The 19,946-nt window shown below is 50.5% G+C and overlaps 7 protein-coding genes across 7 annotated transcripts; 4 read left to right on the top strand and 3 right to left on the bottom strand.

Annotated features, from left to right (window-relative positions):
• Nucleotides 1–494: 494 nt before the first annotated feature.
• sskB (uncharacterized protein) lies at nucleotides 495–4,596 on the bottom strand (the record flags this gene model as incomplete). The annotated part of the gene is made up of 2 exons (XM_056704285.1): nucleotides 495–2,775; nucleotides 2,837–4,596. 2 exons carry the CDS (start codon nucleotides 4,594–4,596, stop codon nucleotides 495–497), a joined length of 4,041 nt encoding a protein of 1,346 aa, XP_056550245.1.
• A 2,071-nt stretch (nucleotides 4,597–6,667) lies between these two features.
• On the top strand, nucleotides 6,668–7,039 carry N7496_011371 (uncharacterized protein; the record flags this gene model as incomplete). The annotated part of the gene is made up of 1 exon (XM_056704284.1): nucleotides 6,668–7,039. The coding sequence occupies one exon, from the start codon at nucleotides 6,668–6,670 to the stop codon at nucleotides 7,037–7,039; it is 372 nt and encodes a 123-aa protein (XP_056550244.1).
• A 1,675-nt stretch (nucleotides 7,040–8,714) lies between these two features.
• Nucleotides 8,715–10,446, top strand: N7496_011370 (ammonium permease MEP2; the record flags this gene model as incomplete). The annotated part of the gene is made up of 6 exons (XM_056704283.1): nucleotides 8,715–8,801; nucleotides 8,865–8,929; nucleotides 8,993–9,247; nucleotides 9,309–9,983; nucleotides 10,036–10,267; nucleotides 10,327–10,446. 6 exons carry the CDS (start codon nucleotides 8,715–8,717, stop codon nucleotides 10,444–10,446), a joined length of 1,434 nt encoding a protein of 477 aa, XP_056550243.1.
• A 534-nt stretch (nucleotides 10,447–10,980) lies between these two features.
• Nucleotides 10,981–12,568, top strand: N7496_011369 (U2 snRNP complex subunit CUS2; the record flags this gene model as incomplete). Its single annotated transcript, XM_056704282.1, has 6 exons — nucleotides 10,981–11,151; nucleotides 11,279–11,392; nucleotides 11,461–11,864; nucleotides 11,926–12,034; nucleotides 12,098–12,253; nucleotides 12,377–12,568. The coding sequence occupies 6 exons, from the start codon at nucleotides 10,981–10,983 to the stop codon at nucleotides 12,566–12,568; spliced, it is 1,146 nt and encodes a 381-aa protein (XP_056550242.1).
• Nucleotides 12,569–12,989: 421 nt separating this feature from the next.
• Nucleotides 12,990–14,907, top strand: N7496_011368 (tubulin beta chain; the record flags this gene model as incomplete). The annotated part of the gene is made up of 8 exons (XM_056704281.1): nucleotides 12,990–13,001; nucleotides 13,113–13,136; nucleotides 13,217–13,242; nucleotides 13,338–13,379; nucleotides 13,452–13,506; nucleotides 13,575–14,030; nucleotides 14,113–14,807; nucleotides 14,871–14,907. The coding sequence occupies 8 exons, from the start codon at nucleotides 12,990–12,992 to the stop codon at nucleotides 14,905–14,907; spliced, it is 1,347 nt and encodes a 448-aa protein (XP_056550241.1).
• Nucleotides 14,908–15,658: 751 nt separating this feature from the next.
• Nucleotides 15,659–17,103, bottom strand: N7496_011367 (uncharacterized protein; the record flags this gene model as incomplete). The annotated part of the gene is made up of 3 exons (XM_056704280.1): nucleotides 15,659–16,058; nucleotides 16,132–16,718; nucleotides 16,807–17,103. 3 exons carry the CDS (start codon nucleotides 17,101–17,103, stop codon nucleotides 15,659–15,661), a joined length of 1,284 nt encoding a protein of 427 aa, XP_056550240.1.
• A 506-nt stretch (nucleotides 17,104–17,609) lies between these two features.
• N7496_011366 (purine-cytosine permease family protein) lies at nucleotides 17,610–19,479 on the bottom strand (the record flags this gene model as incomplete). The annotated part of the gene is made up of 5 exons (XM_056704279.1): nucleotides 17,610–17,718; nucleotides 17,784–17,914; nucleotides 17,964–18,726; nucleotides 18,779–19,002; nucleotides 19,108–19,479. The coding sequence occupies 5 exons, from the start codon at nucleotides 19,477–19,479 to the stop codon at nucleotides 17,610–17,612; spliced, it is 1,599 nt and encodes a 532-aa protein (XP_056550239.1).
• Nucleotides 19,480–19,946: the final 467 nt, after the last annotated feature.

The following is a 19,946-nucleotide window of genomic DNA, read 5'->3' as shown; positions in this document are numbered from 1 at the left end:
CCATGGATGCCTTGCTTCATAGATTGAGATTACGGAAAGGAAAAGAAGAATTCATGTTCCGAAAATTGCTCAACAGTATGCACGCAATAGAGTCAAATGCTAAAACCAAGTCGTTTTCGTACACACAGAACATCATACAATTAACTAGCACACAGACCCAGCGCCAAACGAAAACCAGAAACCCTAGAATGACCAGCAGACTCAGCTTCGTATATGCGAGTAAAATGAGGGGGAAAGATAGACATCGCAACGCAGATGATCAGAGAAAACCAGAAAAAAAATCAGCACAGGAGGGGGTATCACATGCGATGCCGTTTGAGGATAGGTACGATTCAAGATCGAAATCGAGATCGAGCGAGTGTGTGGTGAAATGGAAGATTGAAAGATTTTTTCCCAACAAATATATGAGCGCTAGTGCCATGAAGGCTAGCAAATGGTGAAATGCCACGGTGAGAGGCAGAAATAAAATATTAGAAGATTCGGTGGGTATAGGATCAGGCATAGGTCGAGCCCTGGCGACTAATAGAGCTTGAACTGGTGTAGCTACCGCTCTCGCTACTGGGCGTTGCAGGTTCGAGGACGACTTGCTGACGAATTGAGACGATCCATTCGTGTTGGAGTAGTTCGGCGGCAGTAGGTCGCCGCAAGGGGTCGCACTCGAAGCAGCGGCGCACAAAGTCGATTCCTGTGTCGCTGAGTTGGTCTTGCGTGGGTAGAGCTGGCTGGTTACCCTGTGCGATGTTGTACATGATCGCCCATTCATTGTCAAGGGTAGACCAGGGACGGCGACCGGTCGCCATTTCCAGGATAACACATCCCAAGGACCAGATATCAACGGCGCCTTGTCGATTCACCAGGTCGGGTGAGTCACCGCGAATGACCTCGGGAGACATGTACATCGGAGTACCCGTGGTGGTCTTCTGGTTCTTACCCCGCTGGGTGGCTATTTGAGCATCCTTTCCGAGAATGCCGCCGTTGGGACCGTCCATGGGGGCTACTGTACGACCCGACCGGGCGATGATCTTTGCAGCACCGAAATCAACGTATTTGATAATTCCGTTGTGATCCAGCAGGATATTCTCAGGTTTGATGTCGCGGTGAACAATACCTGCTTGGTGGAGATAGGCCAAACCCTCGAGAAGTTGAAGAGCATAAACCATGATGACTGTTTCATCTTCGATGCGGCCGTGCTCCAACAAGCTGGCAAGTGAGCCGCCCGAGCAGTACTCCATGAAGATGTACACCTTGTCACGATGCACTTCAATACCGTGATAAGAGACGATATTGGGATGATCCAAAACTTCCAGAACACCCATTTCATCGCGAATTTGCTGTGCAATTTTGGGGATGAGCTGGGGATCCTGCAGACGGATCTCCTTGACAGCCATCAGGTAATTGCTGTCCAGGTTGATAGCCACGTAGACAGAGCCGAAAGTACCTCCACCAATGAACTGGCCCTGCTGCCAACGCAAAGTGACGTTCGTGGCAGAGGATGAGAGTACCGTCAGAGAGCGGTCGGCCTCGTTGGAGCTCTCGAGGACCCTACCGAGTGCCTGCTGTTTGGCGTCAGCTCTGCGGTCCTCGATATCCGCCACTCGAGCAAGCCATTGTTCGCGGATCAGCTTTGAAGCTTCATCATCGCTCAGTATGCGACCGGCACCGACCTTGCGATAGCCGGCGCGCTCCTCCATGCGCTGTTTCTCAGCCTGCGCAGCAAGAGAAGAACGAGCACCCATGATATCAAAGTGAGAGATCAGCAGGGACATGCAGCCCGCCACCTTCGACCGCAGACGGCCAAACTCTTCCTCGTCCATGGATAGCAGGTGTCGGCTGGAGGTGATGGCCATTGCGAACTCCAGAGCCGCCACCGCCCACTTGAAGGTCTTCCGATCCGCAGCATCGCACTCATCACAAATGAAGGAAACCCAGTCTAGAGACAGCTCGACTAGACGGGCACTGTTCATAGCACGTCGGTTGGAGTCAACATAGTTAGATGAACGCTTACCAAATTCAGTTGCAAATGCATAGCAAGCCTGAATCAAGTCGTTGTTCTCCCACGTTTTCTCCCGCAGTTGGTCCTTGATTACTGCCACGCTATCCATAATAGCCATGGACAGTTTGAAAGAGATTTTCTTAATCTTGTTCAACTCCACGTTCACACGGCCCAAATTGGCGCGCTGTTCGATCGCCATATCGAGCTGGATGCCCGTGAGCTGGGCCAACTCCATCCGGGCATTCTGCAGTCGCTCCTGCATGCCCTCGACGACAAGCCGCAGCTTTCCAAGACGCACATCGGTCGGTTGCTCCAAGAAATCAATCTTCATCTCTTTGCCAGCCCATGCCAATGGCTTTTCAGGGCGAATGACCAACACGTACGGAATATGTGGTCCGTCCTTTGTGGACTCATCTTCTCGGAATGAGGTGGCAAGGATTGCTTGGATATCAGCGGGTCGGTTCCACAGCGAATGGTGTGCAATCAGGTAGACTCCCTTCTGACCAACGGAGGTGGGCGATGTGACAAGGAAGTGATCGGAGACGAGTAGCGCCTCGAAGAATTCGTAAGCGATGTCGGTCGTCAGGTTGTATTCGGTAGCGTTTTCGAAGAGTTGACAGAGGAACTTTGAGAATCGGTACAATTTCCGCTGGCGAATACGTGTTGAATCCAATATGCTCTTGTAACGCTTGTCCATATCCGCAACGCTCTCGTTATGTCTCGGTACGAGCTCGCGCTCGAAGTGGATCATGAGCCGCTGAAGTGACTTCGCAGTCAAAGCACTGTAGAAATCGAAGTGTTAGTTGCTAGTAAATCTCTCGAGGGGTTTAGGCGTTGACATACCTGAATTGTTCAGCCACCTCAATATCGCCGTTCTCAATTTGTCGGCCAATAACATAAGAAAACTCCCACTCTTGTTCAAGAATTTCAGCTTCCTTGAACGTGTTCTTGTTCGCGTTCAACTTCCAGTTCAATATCCGGAAATAGTACTTCATCGCATCCAAAACCACAGAATCAAAGTTCTCGTCAACGCAGGGCGGAAGATCCCAGCCGGGTTCCGGCCGCGAGATTTCCAGGTAACGTTGTTTGATTTGCGTAGCCACCCGCATCAAGATCTGGAACTGTGAAATCATTTGATCCACCAAGATGGGAGATTGCTGGGCAGGGTCCTTCATATTCTTCGCGTAAGACAGTCGAACGCGAATAATCTCTTGAATCAGCCGCGACGGGAAGTTGATCAGAGTCAAGAGCTCTTCAATGTATGGCGGTAAATGGCGGGCAGCAAAGGCCTGCGCATTCTCAATCAACGTGCCTTTTGCCTTCTGAATGACTCTACCAAGTCCATTCAGCATGCTATGGTCCCCTTGAAGCGTCTTCAGACCGTCTTCCTTCATGATGCGATCCAAGAAAGAGGAGTCCTCGGAGAGCTCGCTGTTTTCGTGTTTCTTTCTGGGCTGGCTGAAATCCAGCGCATCGTTACCGACCCAGCTTTGCAAGACGGCCAGTTCAGTGTTGATGAGAGCTGTGATATTATGCCAAGCAAAGATGGCTGCACGGCTAGAATAGAATTCCTCCGAGGCGGTACGAGGATTCGCGGCTTCCATTTCCTTGGAGGTAGAATAGAGAACCTCGCATTTCTCAACCTTCGCTACAACATCCTCCACCTGTTTTCTGGGCGGCTTGCCGATTTCAGTTTCACCCTTGATCTGGAAGTTGATGATCTCTTCAATCAAAGGGCCAAGCTGTGCCCTGGAATCCTCAATGAGCTTCCGCTGCAGGGCAATGCTTCGTCCACAAGTTCTCGCTCGTACACCTATCCAGAGCGCATGACCTAGGGCAGCCGAGCGCTTTGATTCCGTCGAGTCGATCAACCGTTGTTTCTCTTGTCTAACGACATCTCCCTTTAGCACGGAAGCCAGCATTGAATGCCACTCCAACCGTTCCTGATTCTTTGGGTGCTTCAATTCTTCTATCGTCGGCATATTGTCATCGGGGAGAAATAATTGGGTATCGGGGTCGTAAGAATCGTCATCAAAGGGCACCTCCGAGGAGGGCGAGGGGTCCTCAAGATCTGCATCTGCCACCATCATGTTGGCGGATTGCGAGTCGTCAAAGTGGTGGTACCAGGCCTGCGGATTGGCCCGAATGCGCTGAACGTAAGCCTTTTCCTGGGCGCGATACTGCGCGTTTGGATCGCGTCGAGTACCCCTTTTCGTAGAGGAGGATCGTTGCCGGTCGCTCTGGAGACTGATGTACTGCGGTGGACGGCGTTGGGGGGCATACGTATTGGAGGGAGTTCTTGCGGGAGCCGACGGGCGTTGAAGGCGCGGATCACCGGCCATGTCAGCTTTGTCAAGGACAGCAGAGGCTCCAACACTAGCCCCTCGTGGCCGGGCAGTTGGAGTACTGGACCATGAGGAGCCCAGGCTCGAGGCGTGTGAGGGAGGGGAGGATGTGATGGTCGTGGCCGGAGTCTGGACCTGAGCCCCGTCGATAAAGGGCTCACCGAAGGATGAATTGGCCCTCAAAGGGTATTGAGGGGGGAACTCATCCGAGGATCCCGAGCCATCTGAGTCATGGCTGACAATGTCGGGATGCTCCATGGTGGACCGTGTGATGCAAGAAAGCTCTGGCGATGGGGAAGGACGGAGCTCAGAGAGACGATAGGAATGATAGGAAGTGATAGGGGCCGTGTGGCGGTGCGGGTGGCGGGGGGCCCAATGACAGGCCTGTCTGCCCATGGGGATCCCTGCTTTTTGCTCTCTCCATCTTGGCCTTTCAGCTCGCAATGACACCGATCGACTGCTTGTCCTACCCTATTTAGTTGGTGCATGAGTAACGCTCATGTACGTGGCAGTGTGCTGATGTCTTGTTTGATATTAAATAACATCCCTGTGCCCTGTCCCTAGTCAGCTGCCCAGACCAAGAATTGGTTGAACATGACACCAGTCTGGTGTGATATATAGGACAAGAAACCGAAAGAGTGAAGAAAAAACCCGAGATCGCTTTTTTGATGCATGAATTAGATCTAAGTAGCTACGAGCTTTTTGTAAGAAAATACTTCTTAGTCGTCTGATGACACATCGCTGTCATAGAAAATATTGATTCTATCTAGAAATTCTGTTCCCTTGGTCTTTTAAAGCCTGCTAAGTATAGGGATCACAAGGAGACGAGAAAATAATAATCTAGACAAAATCTGGAATTTTGGCCTTCTTCCTGGTTTTCATAAAATTTCACTCATGCATACTTTTAGTCGTGGCTCCGAATGGAGAGTATATGTACCTATGCGCTTTCAAAAGAGGGGGCTCGGTGAATGCTTGATCCAACCGTTGACAGATCAGATCTATCTTTCAAAACAAATATGCATGACAAAACCTGATCTTTGAGACTATTATTTGACAAATATATACCTACCACCTCAAGCTATATAGCAAATGTCAGATACCTTTGCGTTGATCTTTACCCAGCCCAGAGCCCTTGAGACCAATACTGCTACCGGATAGTTATTTGCTTGTGTACTATTAATCAATAAGAAAACGTGTTCTATGGATAGACAGAAGTGTTTGACAATATTTTGAGTACATGTTATAAGATACCGGGTCCAGGGCATATTACTGAGGAAAGCCAAGCTGAGGGAACGAGCTTCTGTAAAAGCAGATCTCCCTATTTACCATGCTTCTTACTCCAATAGGTTATATATCTTGTTGTTATAAAGGTGTTTCAATTCTAGGGATTTTTCCACAGCCTGAAGCTGCTAAACTCGAGGGTGGGATGAAGAAACTACTGAATAGCCTGAACCTTAAAGAGCCCAAGGTATTTTTCGTACTCTATTTACAATATATACAATAGAATAACCAATGGATGGAAGTATTTATGTCAACAATATGCATAGTAACTTTCGAATGTACTGTAAGGGGCTGAAGGCAAACAAAGTAACTCGTTTTCACTCCAGTCACTATCCTAGCCAGGTCTACATTTGTTTCTCCGAGACTGTGTCATGATCTGATATCATGGTTAGTTAGCATAACTATTTGTTTCCAAGCTTTGGCTCTCTAGGTCCTGGCCAGCATTTATCGGCAGTAGTCTTCCAGGGGTTACAGGGTTCAGACTACTTCCAGCCAAGCAGCGTAGCCCCCAAGATAGTAATAGTGTCTGATAGTGTCTATAGGGCTTGGTACATTCTTCCAAGTCGACTTCCATACGTAACGCTCAGCCTTTCCCGCATAATGGGACTGTTACTTCCCGCTCATGGCAGGGTTCCTGCAGGAATCATAGCTGTAGAAGGCCGTGATCAGCGAACTCCTGGGGTCAGCCAAGGAAAGCTCGGCTCAGCCTCAAGAACAATGTTTACTTTATGTACTTGCATGGCCTGTGCGATATAGTAGGGCCCTCCATCTCCACCTCGATGCTCGTTAGATCGGTAGATCATCACCACTTCTCCATGCTTGTCGATCAGTGGACCCTGACCAGGGCTGGTAATTTTCTATCATATAGAACTTGAGAAGTCAATATAGACGGACGGTCATTTGCAGTCAGAAACGAATAATAGATCTCATATTCTCAAAATGGCCCTTGATATGACGAGCACGACATGCACTAGCGAATGAGACTGTGCCCGAGGCGACACGGCCACCTCCAACGTCTCATCGAAGGAAGGAATCGACTTTGGGCGAGATGTCCATCAACCAAGGTCCAAGAGGCGAGGAGAAGTCAATAGCGGCACAGATAGATCCTGCATCTCGACGTCAGTCAAACGAACTCTCTGGGGAGGGTGACCAGTCGAAGCCCGCTGGAAGCGATGCCAAGAAGAAGGTCGGGATGCCGACTTCAAGCCCTACACCAGCTTACGCCTCCACAACCAATGAGCACTTGAAGGCTTATCATGGCTTGGCACTCCGCGGACCGCGTGGCAGGGAGCAAAACCGTCGCACTGCGCCCCATGCGTTCTCGGAGGGAGGTCATGTCCCTGGCAAGTGGAGTAGGGGTCTCCATTATCCCGGACCCGGAGAATGGGAAGTGACTACTCCTAATTTGGAAATCCTCTAGACTCGCATTATATGCATTTGAAATGCGAGGGGTGATGGCAATCATTGAACGGCTCAAGCTTCAAAAATCGATGCTCGACCTTCGAGGCTCAGGCCATGTACCGGCGGAATGGTTGTACTGGTGGAAGTCTCATGATTTGCATATTCTTTGGTGTCGTCAGAGGCGGGAAGTATAGAGAGGGAATTGCCAAGAGCCAGACTTTGTTTTATTTGGGAACGAATAAAATACGAAGTGTCTGATGATATGAAAGGGTGATGCTTAGGGAGTGAGGTCCGAAGGGCGAAGGTTCGGACGAGGCAACGATAAGCAGCTCTGACAGGCCGAGTGATCGGGCGCTGATTGGCTGATCATAAGGTGTCTGATAAGACCTTTTTGGGATAGATGTACCTTACAATATTCAGGATTACACTTTTGAGCACGACAAGCTCTTTCCGAAGAGTTCAATTTCTAATTGTCTTATAGAGTCGGCAAATTTATGTTACATATTCATAGTTTGAAACAATTATCGTCTAAAACTCCGCGGCAGGCGACGCTGTTGTCGTGTTTAGTACCTTTGCGGACCAGTCGCAAGATGCTTTTAAGGATGAGGGTGCAGATAAGCACTGTAGCCGTTGATTGGCCCACTGTGGACTTGCATATCTACAGCCAGTCGTAGACCTCCACCGCGGGTATCCTTAATTCCCACCCATTGTTTTATTGTTTTTTAAATTTTTTCTCTTGTTGATATGGCTGATTAGGCTGGCTGATTACTGGCGATTAGAGCGGTTTCCCTGTCAATTCCCATTATTCGCCTCCATCTGTCACTCAAATAACCCAATCGTGCTATCACCCTAGCGATTCCGAACCCCTGCTTATCGCTCCTGCACTCTCCAATGCTGACGAGCCCTATTCGGCGTCACACTTCAATTCCCCTGGTCTGCCACGGCATACAGAAAAGAAATACCCTTACGGTACCTGGCTGGGATCGGAGAATTTCTGTAAACATTTGCAGTATAACATCATGCTATGCATTAAGATCTAAGCACAGTCTCTCTGCCAACAAGCAAAAAATGATAGTTTCTTCTTTGCTTCATTGCGGCATCTTTACTAGAGTCAATTGTATACCCCGTAATTATACTCCTACCCCATCCCGTAAATCCCCGTCCCGGATCCATACAACCATGCCCACAGTCCTCCTAAATCCCGGACATGGCTGAAATGGGGCTGGCTTGGCCCTGGCTATCAGTTCGATCCGATGAATCATGCCAGTAATCATCATGACCACAAGCTGGTTCCCACTATCGCGGAGCCCAAGATCGAATGCGATGCTGCGCTTTCTAGCGTGGCCGATGGTGGGGCCCTGCGTGTCTGGCCTAGACATACGAAATATTGCCTGTCGCTATTTAATTATCAGACCCAGTCCCTGCAGGTGCTGGATAGATCAGCTTTTCTTTTTTCCAATCCATCTTCCCCTTTCCAGCTCCGCAGGCCGGTTGGTTTAAGAATCATCTTCCTTGGATCTATCCTTTTCCTTGACTTTGCTCCCCTTTGGTCGTCCTATCTACTCGGTTGACCTTCGGAATCCCTAAGCCTATCATCGCCTCCCCTGTCCTTGAGTGACCTATCTGGCTGTGCCGGTTATCGTGCTCCCCTATTGTGAAACACTTACACACGTCTAAACACATCTGGTATCACCATGTCTGCATACCCGGTGGCCTACAACGGCTCCGCCACGGGCACTGGTGGTGACTCGTTGACGGAGGACCTGAACATCTATTACAATGTAAGCATTGATGAGAATTGAGTGTATTCAATTCAAAGGTGATGACTGACAAGGACTATCTAGGCCGGTGATATTGCTTGGGTAGTAACTTCATCCGCCCTCGTCTTGCTCATGATTCCCGGTGTTGGGTAAGTTGCTCTTGAGATACAAGCTGTCGAAGGGTCAAGCCTTGCTAACACGTCGTTTCATAGTTTCTTCTACTCCGGTCTCGCTCGTCGCAAGTCTGCCCTCTCTTTGATATGGCTGTCCATCATGTCGGTCGGTGTGGTTTCGTTCCAATGGTTCTTCTGGGGTTACTCTTTGTCTTTCTCCCACACTGCTGGAAAGTTCATCGGTGATCTGTCCAACTTCGGTATGAAGGATGTTCTGGCGGCGCCATCTGTTGGCAGCTCCAAGGTCCCGGATATCCTGTTTGCCATCTTCCAGGGCATGTTCGCTGCTATTACGTGAGTACTATAATCAACTGGGACGGGATCTTGCTAGGAATGGCTCATTGACTTCATATAGTGTTGCTCTCGCCGTCGGTGCCGTTGCTGAGCGTGGTCGCATGCTGCCCTGCATCATCTTCATGTTCATCTGGACTACCGTTATCTACGATCCCATTGCTTGCTGGACCTGGAATGCTTCCGGTTGGGTCTTCAAGCTGGGTGGTCTCGACTTCGCCGGTGGTACTCCCGTCCACATCGCTTCCGGTTCCGCTGCTCTGGCTTACTCCCTGATGCTGGGCAAGCGTCGCGGCCACGGCACTCACGAGCTCAACTACCGTCCTCACAACGTCACTCACGTCGTTATTGGAACTGTCTTCCTCTGGGTTGGATGGTTCGGCTTCAACGCTGGTTCCGCCCTGTCCGCTAACCTGCGCGCTGTCATGGCTGCCGTCGTGACTAACCTCGCTGCCTCCGTTGGTGGTGTTACCTGGTGCTTGCTCGACTACCGTCTGGAGCGCAAGTGGTCTACTGTCGGTTTCTGCTCCGGTGTTATCGCCGGTCTGGTCGCCATTACTCCTGGCTCTGGCTTCGTTACTCCCTGGGCTGCCTTCATCTTCGGTGTTGTCGGTGCCATTGCCTGCAACTACGCCACCAAGCTGAAGTTCCTGCTCCGCGTTGATGATGCCCTGGATATCTTCGCTGTCCACGCCGTTGGCGGTCTGGTCGGCAACCTGCTCACCGGTCTCTTTGCTGCGTAAGTCAAGCCTTCTATCGGTTTATTACGGCACTATACTAATTGCTATTAGTGACTACATTGCGCACCTCGACGGCGTCACCGAGATCCCCGGTGGCTGGATCAACCACAACTACATTCAGCTCGGTTACCAGCTTGCTGACTCCGTCACTGGATTTGCCTACTCCTTTGTTGGAACCTGCATTATCCTGTTCATCATGAACCTCATTCCCGGTCTTAGCCTGCGTGCTCCTGAGGAGGATGAGATCCTGGGTATCGATGATGCCGAGATTGGCGAGTTTGCCGTAAGTTATACCTCAAATCTTCTGCATACAATACATTCTTTGCTAACTAATATCCCCAGTATGACTACGTCGAGGTTACTCGCGACATTGTCAACGGCGTTGAGAGCAGCGATGCTGGCTCCAAGCGTACCATGACTCCCACTGGAGAGCAAACTACCACCATTGACACCAAGGCTTGATTGATCTCGCCTTGCAACTCACTCCTTCTTTAATACTTTAATTTTTTTTTTAACTTTTCTAACTCTCGGTGCGGTCCTTGTCAATCCTGTGTCCATCTTCATCATTAAGCAAAACGGATTGTGGGCTTTGGATACTCTGTATCGCTTTCATTTCTCTTGGCTCTGAGCTATTTTTCCCCCTTCATTTTTTTTTCTTAGCATGTTCCAGATACCCTTTCAAATACAAGAATAAAAAACCAAGATATCGCTATCACTATTTCCTCATTGCGAAGTTGTGCCTGTAGTTGAAATGAACGTTAGAGCATCCCTTACCGTAAGCAATGAGCGATCCACGGGTAAGGCTGTTTCAGTCCTGGAGAGCTCGGAGCTCCTTCCAAGAGCTTCCCGCGCGAACCCCCGCGACTTGCGACCCGCGCCCCCGCGACCTCTCGTTCTGTTTTCTCACTCCCACGCCCACCCCCGCGATCGCTGACAAATCGAATACTACTTCTATTTCCATTCTTGATCGCTCAGCAACAGTCCTACAGACTCGAGATGGCCTCGGTCGGGGCCTCCGCAGACACACCTGCGTTCCCGCAGGACCCGGCGGAGTTTGATAGCGACCCACGCATCTCGTGGTCCATGGTCGATGAAAAGTTCATCCTGGAAACTGAGGATGGGCAGGAGTTTGAGTATGATACCGGCATCAAGCGCTGGGTTCAGAAGGTATGTTTTGTATAATATTGGGCTCTGCTCGTTCCTTAATTCTGCGAGCCTCGCAATTCCGTCGGGACTGTAAAATCGGCATTGTTGTCCTTGTACCTTTGGGTGCTAACTTAATATGCCATTTTAGGTTGATGAGGAGCTTCTTAAGCAACAGCAAGAGGCCTACAAGGTTGCAGGCGTTGACGAAGATGAGGTGGTTAACCCCCGTGAAATGAAAAAGCGGAAGCTGCCAGCTGGCGATGTAAGTGCTCCGATAATTCAGGTTGTGTTAAAAAAAAGTTTTCGGCTTTATTCCTAATCTTCTTCTAGGCAAAGGGAAACAAGGCAAAGAAGCCGCGTGTAAATCACGCGGTTTGGGTCACTGGCCTGCCTGTGGACACCGATCGGGATGAAATTGAACAAAAGTTCGCTCGTTGGGGTGTCATCGCCCGAGAAATTGATAGCGGCGGTCCACGCATCAAGATGTACTACGATGAGAGTGGCAAATTCAAGGGTGAAGCCCTGGTGGTCTACTTCCGTCCAGAATCCGTCTCCCTAGCCATTCAGATGGTTGACGAGACTGATTTCCGCGAGGGCAACGTTCCCTTGGCAGGAAAGGAGCCGATGAGAGTGCAGGCAGCTGAACTGTCTTTTAAAAATCAAACGGAGGCCCCGGCCAAGTCTGCGCCTCGTGACAGGCGTAAGATCATAGAGCGGACGGAGGAATTGAACCGGTTTGTGTTGCTCTTGACCGATGTTTTCTTTGTTTAGCGCTAACATTCATTATCCACGCAGTTTGTTGACGGATTGGGATGATGACGACCCGTTTGCCCGGAATAATATTGGCGTCCGCCAGGAACGGACGGTAGTCCTGAAAGGCCTGTTCACGTTGGAGGAGCTCCAGGTAAGCCCGTCTATTATATTCTTATTGGCTACGAATCTAGTGAGACTGACTCTTACTACAAAGACCGATGTCGAGGCAATTCTGGACATCAAAGACGATGTTCGAAACGAATGCTCCAAGTTCGGAGAGGTCACTAATGTAGTGCTCTACGACCTGGAGCCAGCAGGAGTGGTGACCGTAAAATTTGCCGAACACGAGGATGCCCAAAAATGCATTGCAGTATGTGTTTACCCTCCCTTTTTCTTGACATCTCTTTCAGTCCTATATCTTCCGAGGGATTCGATACCTATCTCAGAACTCTTTCAATTGTCTGATCTTTTCTGACGCTAATGTTCCTTCTAGCGCCTGGATGGCCGATTCTTCGGCGGCACCCAGATTAAGGCCTACCTCCAGGTCGGACGTGAGAAGTTTAAGAAGACCAATGAGCGACGGGCAGCTCTGGAGGACATGGCGGAGCGGGGCCTTGATGCCGAGAACGAGGAAGAGAACCAGCGATTGCAAGGGTTCGGAGACTGGCTGGAGAGTGAGAAGTAAGAGTATCTTGCCCATCAAAGAGCCAGGAACATGATCGCAATAGACGGACAGGACGGTGTATCTCTCAAGTGTAATGATAGTGTTGTCATCTCATAGCTAATGACTAATCCATGCATGGTTTGGCCCAACGATACCCAAAAGCAAACAGAACAAACAAAAGTCCAAAGTGTGGTTCGCGCACTTCCCATCAAGTGAGATCACCTGATCCCCACCTGACTGGCCCAATTGCACTAACCCCAATCGGGACATCTCCCCCCCCCTGAACGTTCCTTTTGGCCTGGTTTGTTGTTGATCCCCACGCCCACACACCGACCTTTTCCTCCTCTCCTCCTCTCCATCTCCTGGACTTCTGGTCATCAACCCTCCTCGTCCTCCTTTCCAATACCCTTCTCCCACTTCATACCGCCAATTTCCATCCACAATGCGTGAGATTGTACGTCCAACCCCGATCCGACGCGTCCTGTGTTTTCCCTTTACCCCTGAAGGTCGACAAACCCCACCTGTTCAGCCTGTGCTAACCTCCTCTTTTTCGACGACTATCTAGGTCCACCTCCAGACCGGCCAGTGTGTAAGTGACGTCCAGAAACACGTGGAGGATGAAGTGAGGAATGTGATGGTTTGACTAACCGGAATTTGGGGGGTTTGTAGGGTAACCAAATCGGTGCCGCTTTCTGGTACGTGCCACGCCCGTCAAAAAACTCCCCAGCACAACAAAGCAACACCCCAATTGCGAGTTTATATGGACAAAACATACTGACTCGAACTACAGGCAGACCATTGCTGGTGAGCACGGCCTTGACGGCGATGGCCAGTAAGTTTCTTCGATAACCTCCCCTCGACAATACTACTCGACGCGGAATGGCGGTCTGATATTTTTGGCTAGCTACAACGGTACCTCCGACCTCCAGCTGGAGCGCCTGAACGTCTACTTCACCCACGTAAGTTACATGTCTATCGAAGAGATACTCGGTGTCGAATCTAATCAATGGATCTTCGGTTTTTCTAGGCTAGCGGTGACAAGTACGTTCCCCGTGCCGTTCTGGTCGATCTCGAGCCCGGTACCATGGACGCTGTCCGTGCCGGTCCCTTTGGCAAGCTCTTCCGTCCCGACAACTTCGTCTTCGGTCAGTCCGGTGCCGGTAACAACTGGGCCAAGGGTCACTACACCGAGGGTGCCGAGCTCGTCGACCAGGTCGTCGATGTCGTCCGTCGTGAGGCCGAGGCTTGCGACTGCCTCCAGGGTTTCCAGATCACCCACTCCCTGGGTGGTGGTACCGGTGCCGGTATGGGTACACTCCTGATCTCCAAGATCCGTGAGGAGTTCCCCGACCGTATGATGGCTACTTTCTCCGTCGTCCCCTCCCCCAAGGTCTCCGACACCGTTGTCGAGCCTTACAACGCCACTCTGTCCGTCCACCAGCTCGTTGAGCACTCCGACGAGACCTTCTGTATTGACAACGAGGTATGAACCCATTGTCAGGGAATATCTGTTGCTCTGCTGCTCTCTTGGGGATCAACTAACTCAATCTCTTCTGTTTCTCTAGGCTCTGTACGACATCTGCATGCGCACCCTCAAGCTCAACTCCCCCTCCTACGGTGACCTGAACCACCTGGTCTCTGCCGTCATGTCCGGTGTCACCACCTCCCTCCGTTTCCCCGGTCAGCTCAACTCCGATCTCCGCAAGCTGGCTGTCAACATGGTTCCCTTCCCTCGTCTGCACTTCTTCATGGTCGGCTTCGCTCCCCTGACCAGCCGCGGTGCCCACCAGTACCGCCAGGTCAGCGTTCCCGAGCTGACCCAGCAGATGTTCGACCCCAAGAACATGATGGCTGCTTCTGACTTCCGCAACGGCCGTTACCTCACCTGCTCTGCTCTCTTCCGCGGTAAGGTCTCCATGAAGGAGGTTGAGGACCAGATGCGCAACATCCAGAACAAGAACACCAGCTACTTCGTTGAGTGGATTCCCAACAACGTTCAGACCGCTCTGTGCTCCGTTCCTCCCCGTGGTCTCCGCATGTCCTCCACCTTCGTCGGTAACTCGACCTCCATCCAGGAGCTGTTCAAGCGTATTGGCGATCAGTTCACTGCCATGTTCCGTCGCAAGGCTTTCTTGCATTGGTACACTGGTGAGGGTATGGACGAGATGGAGTTCACTGAAGCTGAGAGCAACATGAACGATCTCGTCTCCGAGTACCAGCAGTACCAGGAAGCCTCCATCTCCGAGGGCGAGGAGGAGTAGTAAGCAATCCCTTTTCCAAGAATACTTCGCTGATGGATACATCATACTGACCTTTTTTTTAGCCTCGCTGAGGAGGGCGGTCTCGAGGAGGAGGTCTAAATTTGCTGATTACCCAGCATTTTTGAGACTTGCTCGCAGTAATACCCTTCGATAAAGCCTACATTCTCTTATGTGTACGGGGCTAGGCTCCACACGGGTCCGGCTCCGACCCCAAGTATCTTGTTTGAGCGCCTAATGTACCCCTTTTTTATTCTGTCTCTATTTTTTCCTGTCGGTTTCTGGTGGTTTTTCCCCACCGCCGGGCCAGAATACATACTGGAAAAGCAATTGACGAAATGACTTTGATTGTCTGGGATTCATCATCATAGTAGAGAGGCATCGTGTGTCTCGTCTATTTGTAGGATCATACTCATGGCAGTATAAGAAACTCTCGTGACACTACGTCCCTTACGATTATAAAATAGTATAAGGACACGGAGATTACTATCCGTGAGTAGCGGTTTTGCATAGGTATACAGTGGAGTCTCATAAGATAAATTGAGATGTCTTACTAGAGCTCTCTAAAAAGATGATCTTTAAAAATAGAGAAGGCTGAAGGGTATCTACCTAGGCCTTTCTTTCTGACTAATGCTTCAGGATTTTGAACTATCACTGTATAAGGGCTATTGAATGTATTATGTGCTTAGCATCATGGTGCCACACAACTTTCATATAGTGCAATGAGTATGAGCCTATCTGTATTGATTAGGTCGTAATAAAGTTTCGCTTGTCTACAACGAACATGACCTTCCCTTCTATCTCACCCAAGATTGCTGAGCTTCCCTCAGAGTCTCCATTCTCGTGCCCCTACTCAATGGAATGGGCACTTTCCAGTCCGATACCCCTTGAACTCCTCCATGGACTCATCAATCGCTTTCCGCCCCTTACCCTCGAAGTACTTCGGGCCAACGTCTTTAATACTATACCCTTGAGGATAATACTTATCACCCTCGTCACCAGGCACAGGTCGACCAAGAATCCGGGTTAGCAACGCAGTGGGACCCCAGCGATTCCAGAATGTCGGCTTGACATAATAAGGCGCCGCTTCCCACTGGGTGAGGAAGAACCGGTTATTCTCATCGGGTTTATCAGTGTGAGAAATAGAGCGCAAGAAGTACGGCCGAGGCAGAGATAGATACCGCAAGAACAGCTTGCGGATGGTGAGCAGGCTTGAGAAGACAACGACCGCGATGGAAGAAGGTGCGTCGTAACTATAAACACTCGTTAGTCGCAAATATCAAAATATCAAAAGGTCGGAGTTAGAATGGGAAAGTTGCAACATACAGCATCGCCTTCCGCAACCGCTCATCCATCATAAACGAAACAAACTGCAATCCAACCGGATGCAACACCTCGGGCAACATATACAGCAACACGGCCGTAGTCTGATCAGCCGTCTCCCGATTCTTCGCATCAGGCACCATACACTTCTCCTCATATTCCTCACTCCACGCAGTAATTTCCTCCAACCACTGAATTCCATCCTTGAATCCCGTCGCACCAGACGGCAACTTCTCGTACCCAATACCCAACGCATCACCGGCACTCTTCCAGAACGTGCCGATAGCGCAGCGCTCTAGATCGCTGAGCTGGCGCCACTCGTACCGGTTGATGAAGCGGATTGGTTCGAGGGCGAAGAGGGCGAGTGTGTAGAGCATGTCGTCGTCGAGGATTTTGCCCGAGGCTCGGTAGCCGGCGTGCAGGAAGCGGGTGCGGGCGAAGGAGGTGTAGGCTCGTGCGGAGGTTGGGTTGTTGCCGACCATTTCTTGGACGAGGGCGCTTGTGTCTGTGTATCGCTTGAGAGATGTTTCTGGGCTGGAGAATTGGCTGGTCTTGGTGAGGACGTGGGAGATTGTTGGGATGCCGTAGGTCTGGGTGGTTGTCAGATACGTTGATGATACATGGGAAGGGTTTGTTGTTGGATGATAGGTATCATCCATGGGTATAGCTTGGACATACCCTGAACAAGGCAAATTGCAGCGATTTGATAAACATAAACGGGAACTCGAGCTGTGCGACAGCTTTCTGGATCTCGAATGCGTGGTCGTCGGTCATATTGGCCATGTCTTCCCGAGTGGCATAGGGGTACTTTTTGTACATATTTCGCACTCGCTGGTAGCGCAAGCTACCCGTGAGAAGAGGATAGCCTACCAGTAAGCCCAGAGCGTAGGGGAGCCATTGTCGAGGGGCAGAGTCGAGGAGGGCCCTCACTGCGTCAGTCAGTGACTGCGACGCCAAAGAAGTCGCGTTGTCCATGGGTGTTGCAGGGGTCTCTCAAGGTCCAGAGTGCGTGAGGTGCCTTTGCCAAAGAGTCCAGGGGAGGTACGGGCCTTTTTTGAGCTAAAAATCTGACCAGCAAAGCGACAACCAGCGCTTGTCAGCATTTATTAGCAGTTGTTGTTCGTCCCGTGTCGTGAAATCGGCGGCTTGTGATTTGGCTTGAGGCGTGCGGGGGGCCCGCCACGATTGAACTCGATTGGTCGAAGCTCTGCAGAGATGGAGTGGGAAGTTAGCACTAAGGAACAACTAAGTAGATACTAATTATGAAAAGACTCGGCATATTTTGAGAGAAAGAGGATATGCATTTTCTATGCTTCGGTGTTTTATTCATCTTTTGTTCATACTTCACAATTAATACCTCGATATTTAATCTTCAAGCATGAGCCCCGGTGCAGCTCCCTCTAATGAACACAACAAGACGAAATCTCATCTTTACAGATCCCATGCAACTAGCATAAATATAATAGCAGCAGAGTATGTACTCATCTATCAGCACGGACCGAGGGCATCTTCATCTCCATGGGCCGCGGGCCGGGGCTGTCGGTATCATATGCAACGCGCACGATCATCCTTGTTCGCCTGGCCCCCCTCCTGTTCAAAGTTTAAATATCTTTAAATGAAAAGAAACCTTTGACTGTGCCTAGCGCCTGAAATACCAGAGTTCCATCGCTCTGAGTGGTGGGAAGACTACGGCTGTAAATGCAGCTCCAGTCCACAGGCCCAAGTCCGCCCCGGAGGCAATCTGGGCAAGAAGGCCACGATAATAGACTTGGTTCTGGATAACCACCTGTTAGCTTATACCTATTGAATTGTCAGAGATAGGATGTGTAACTTACCATTCCAATAATGGCCCCCACCCATCCAACTATAAACGAGACGCCCGCCGCAATCCCCACGGGCAGTCGCTGCGGCGAATTCCACGCCGACCAGTCATACCCCTTCAACCGACGGAAGAACACGTCCTCCTCCATGACGATAATTAACCAAATCATCACCCAATACCCAATAAGCGGTAAGAACCCCTTAAACACTTCGTACAACGAATTCCGACCCCCCATCGCACAAGCGGTATAAATCACAGTCGCCAGCGTGGTAAAGACTGGCCGGGGAACACGCCAGAAGAAGCCACCCAGCATCTGGAGATTCATTCCCATAGAATACGCCCCGGGCGTGTTATTAGCGACCAGCGCCAGCACGTTGATCACTGCGCAGAATTTGCCGAACCCTCCGAGGGCATCATATGCTGCCATCAGGAGACCTCCTGGAGTGGAGCCGTACTTGTCGAGGTAGGTGGGCGAGCTCGCCATCATCGTGCCTAGTCCGATGCCGAGGAGCAAGGTGATTATCATTGCTTGGGAGCTGCCTAGCACCGTTACGGCGAAGGTACGCCAGCGCTTTATTTGCGGTGGGTAGTAAACGTAGTAGTCTGCGGCAAGTGGAGCCCATGCGAGGGCAATGGATAGAGCTAGAGAGAAGAAGGTGACTCGTTTGGCATTGAGTCGGCCGCGTGAAACGGGCGTGTGGACTTCAAAGTCGAAATGAGGGCCTGCAGAGCCGAGCATCACGCAGAGAACCATTAATTGAGGGACCCATGCAAATCTAGATGAACGGTTAGGACATGTTGAGCCTACTATTTCATGGCCGTACTTACCGTTCATAGATCTGGAAAATGCGCATTCCAAACATGGCCATTATCCAGCTCGAGAGGGCCACCACGACGATGCCCACCAGTACTGAAAGGTGTCCACCGGACACCCGAGAGAGAATCTGGCCACCGGTCACACAATTGACCATGCTATAACCAAGATTGGTGAGGATGTTCAGCGCGCTGCAGACTTTACTTGGATAGTACCCCATGAAGTAGCGGGCGACAATCTATCACAATTAGCACCAGCCATAGCTCTCCCCATCATGGAATGGGTATGAAATTACCAAAGTTCTATTCCCACTTCGAGGTCCCCAAGTGCTCATATATCCTACCGTCATAGTCCCGACCAAATTCCCCAGAATCGCGCAAATAGCCGCATCCTTGAAGCTCAGCCCTAATACCAAAGTTCCCATCGACCCGACAGTGATATTATTCGTCGCCAAGCTCATGCTGAACCAGAGAATCATCATGTGCAGTGACGTTGACGAAGTCACCGGCTCCCTTTCTTCCAGTGGTACAGGCTCGATGCCTCTGGTTTCCACGCCTTTCATGTTGGTGATCCATCGCCGAAATCTCGTTTGTGGTTTGGGGTCGTGGACGGTTTCCTTGATTGGTTCGCTTGAGGAGCTGTTGATGAGCTCATGTTGGCTTATGCTGTGTAGGGAGGGTGATCCATGGATTTTTTCAATGTCGTCGATCTTCATTGTTTGTGGTTGTTTTGTTGTGCTTGGGGAGGTTGATTTTCTGCCCTGATACTACCTCGAGAGGTCCGTCTGGCTTGTTGAAGTATGTGCAATTCAGGCCGACAGACTACTGACGAGACTGAAGCTCGTATATACCGTGATATATACCCTCCAATACAGTCCAGCACCTCAATGAAAGAGAATCGGAAAAAAAATCGGGTTAGTCGATTCGCGGATGACGATCAAAAGGTGAGCTCGGGCATGATAGATATAGGAAGAAAATCAAAAATTCCAATAATCAGATCCAGGAAAAGAAGAATGGCCCTCTCCACGTACTTCCAATTTTACCCTGTCCACCGTGGAACCCAATCCTGACATCACCCTGTCTTGGAGGAAGGCTACATACACGCTCCCTGGTGTAACACCCGCACCACTATGATACCGGCATTCCTCAGCAATCAAGGACGCAGGCCAGCTGGTCCGGGCAC

This window comes from Penicillium cataractarum (genome assembly GCF_028827025.1).
Source record: "Penicillium cataractarum strain IBT 29864 chromosome Unknown utg000009l, whole genome shotgun sequence".
NCBI classification, from domain to species: Eukaryota; Fungi; Ascomycota; class Eurotiomycetes; order Eurotiales; family Aspergillaceae; genus Penicillium; species Penicillium cataractarum.
Note: the sequence above shows the minus strand (reverse complement) of the source record. Positions and strands in the feature narration are given on the sequence as shown.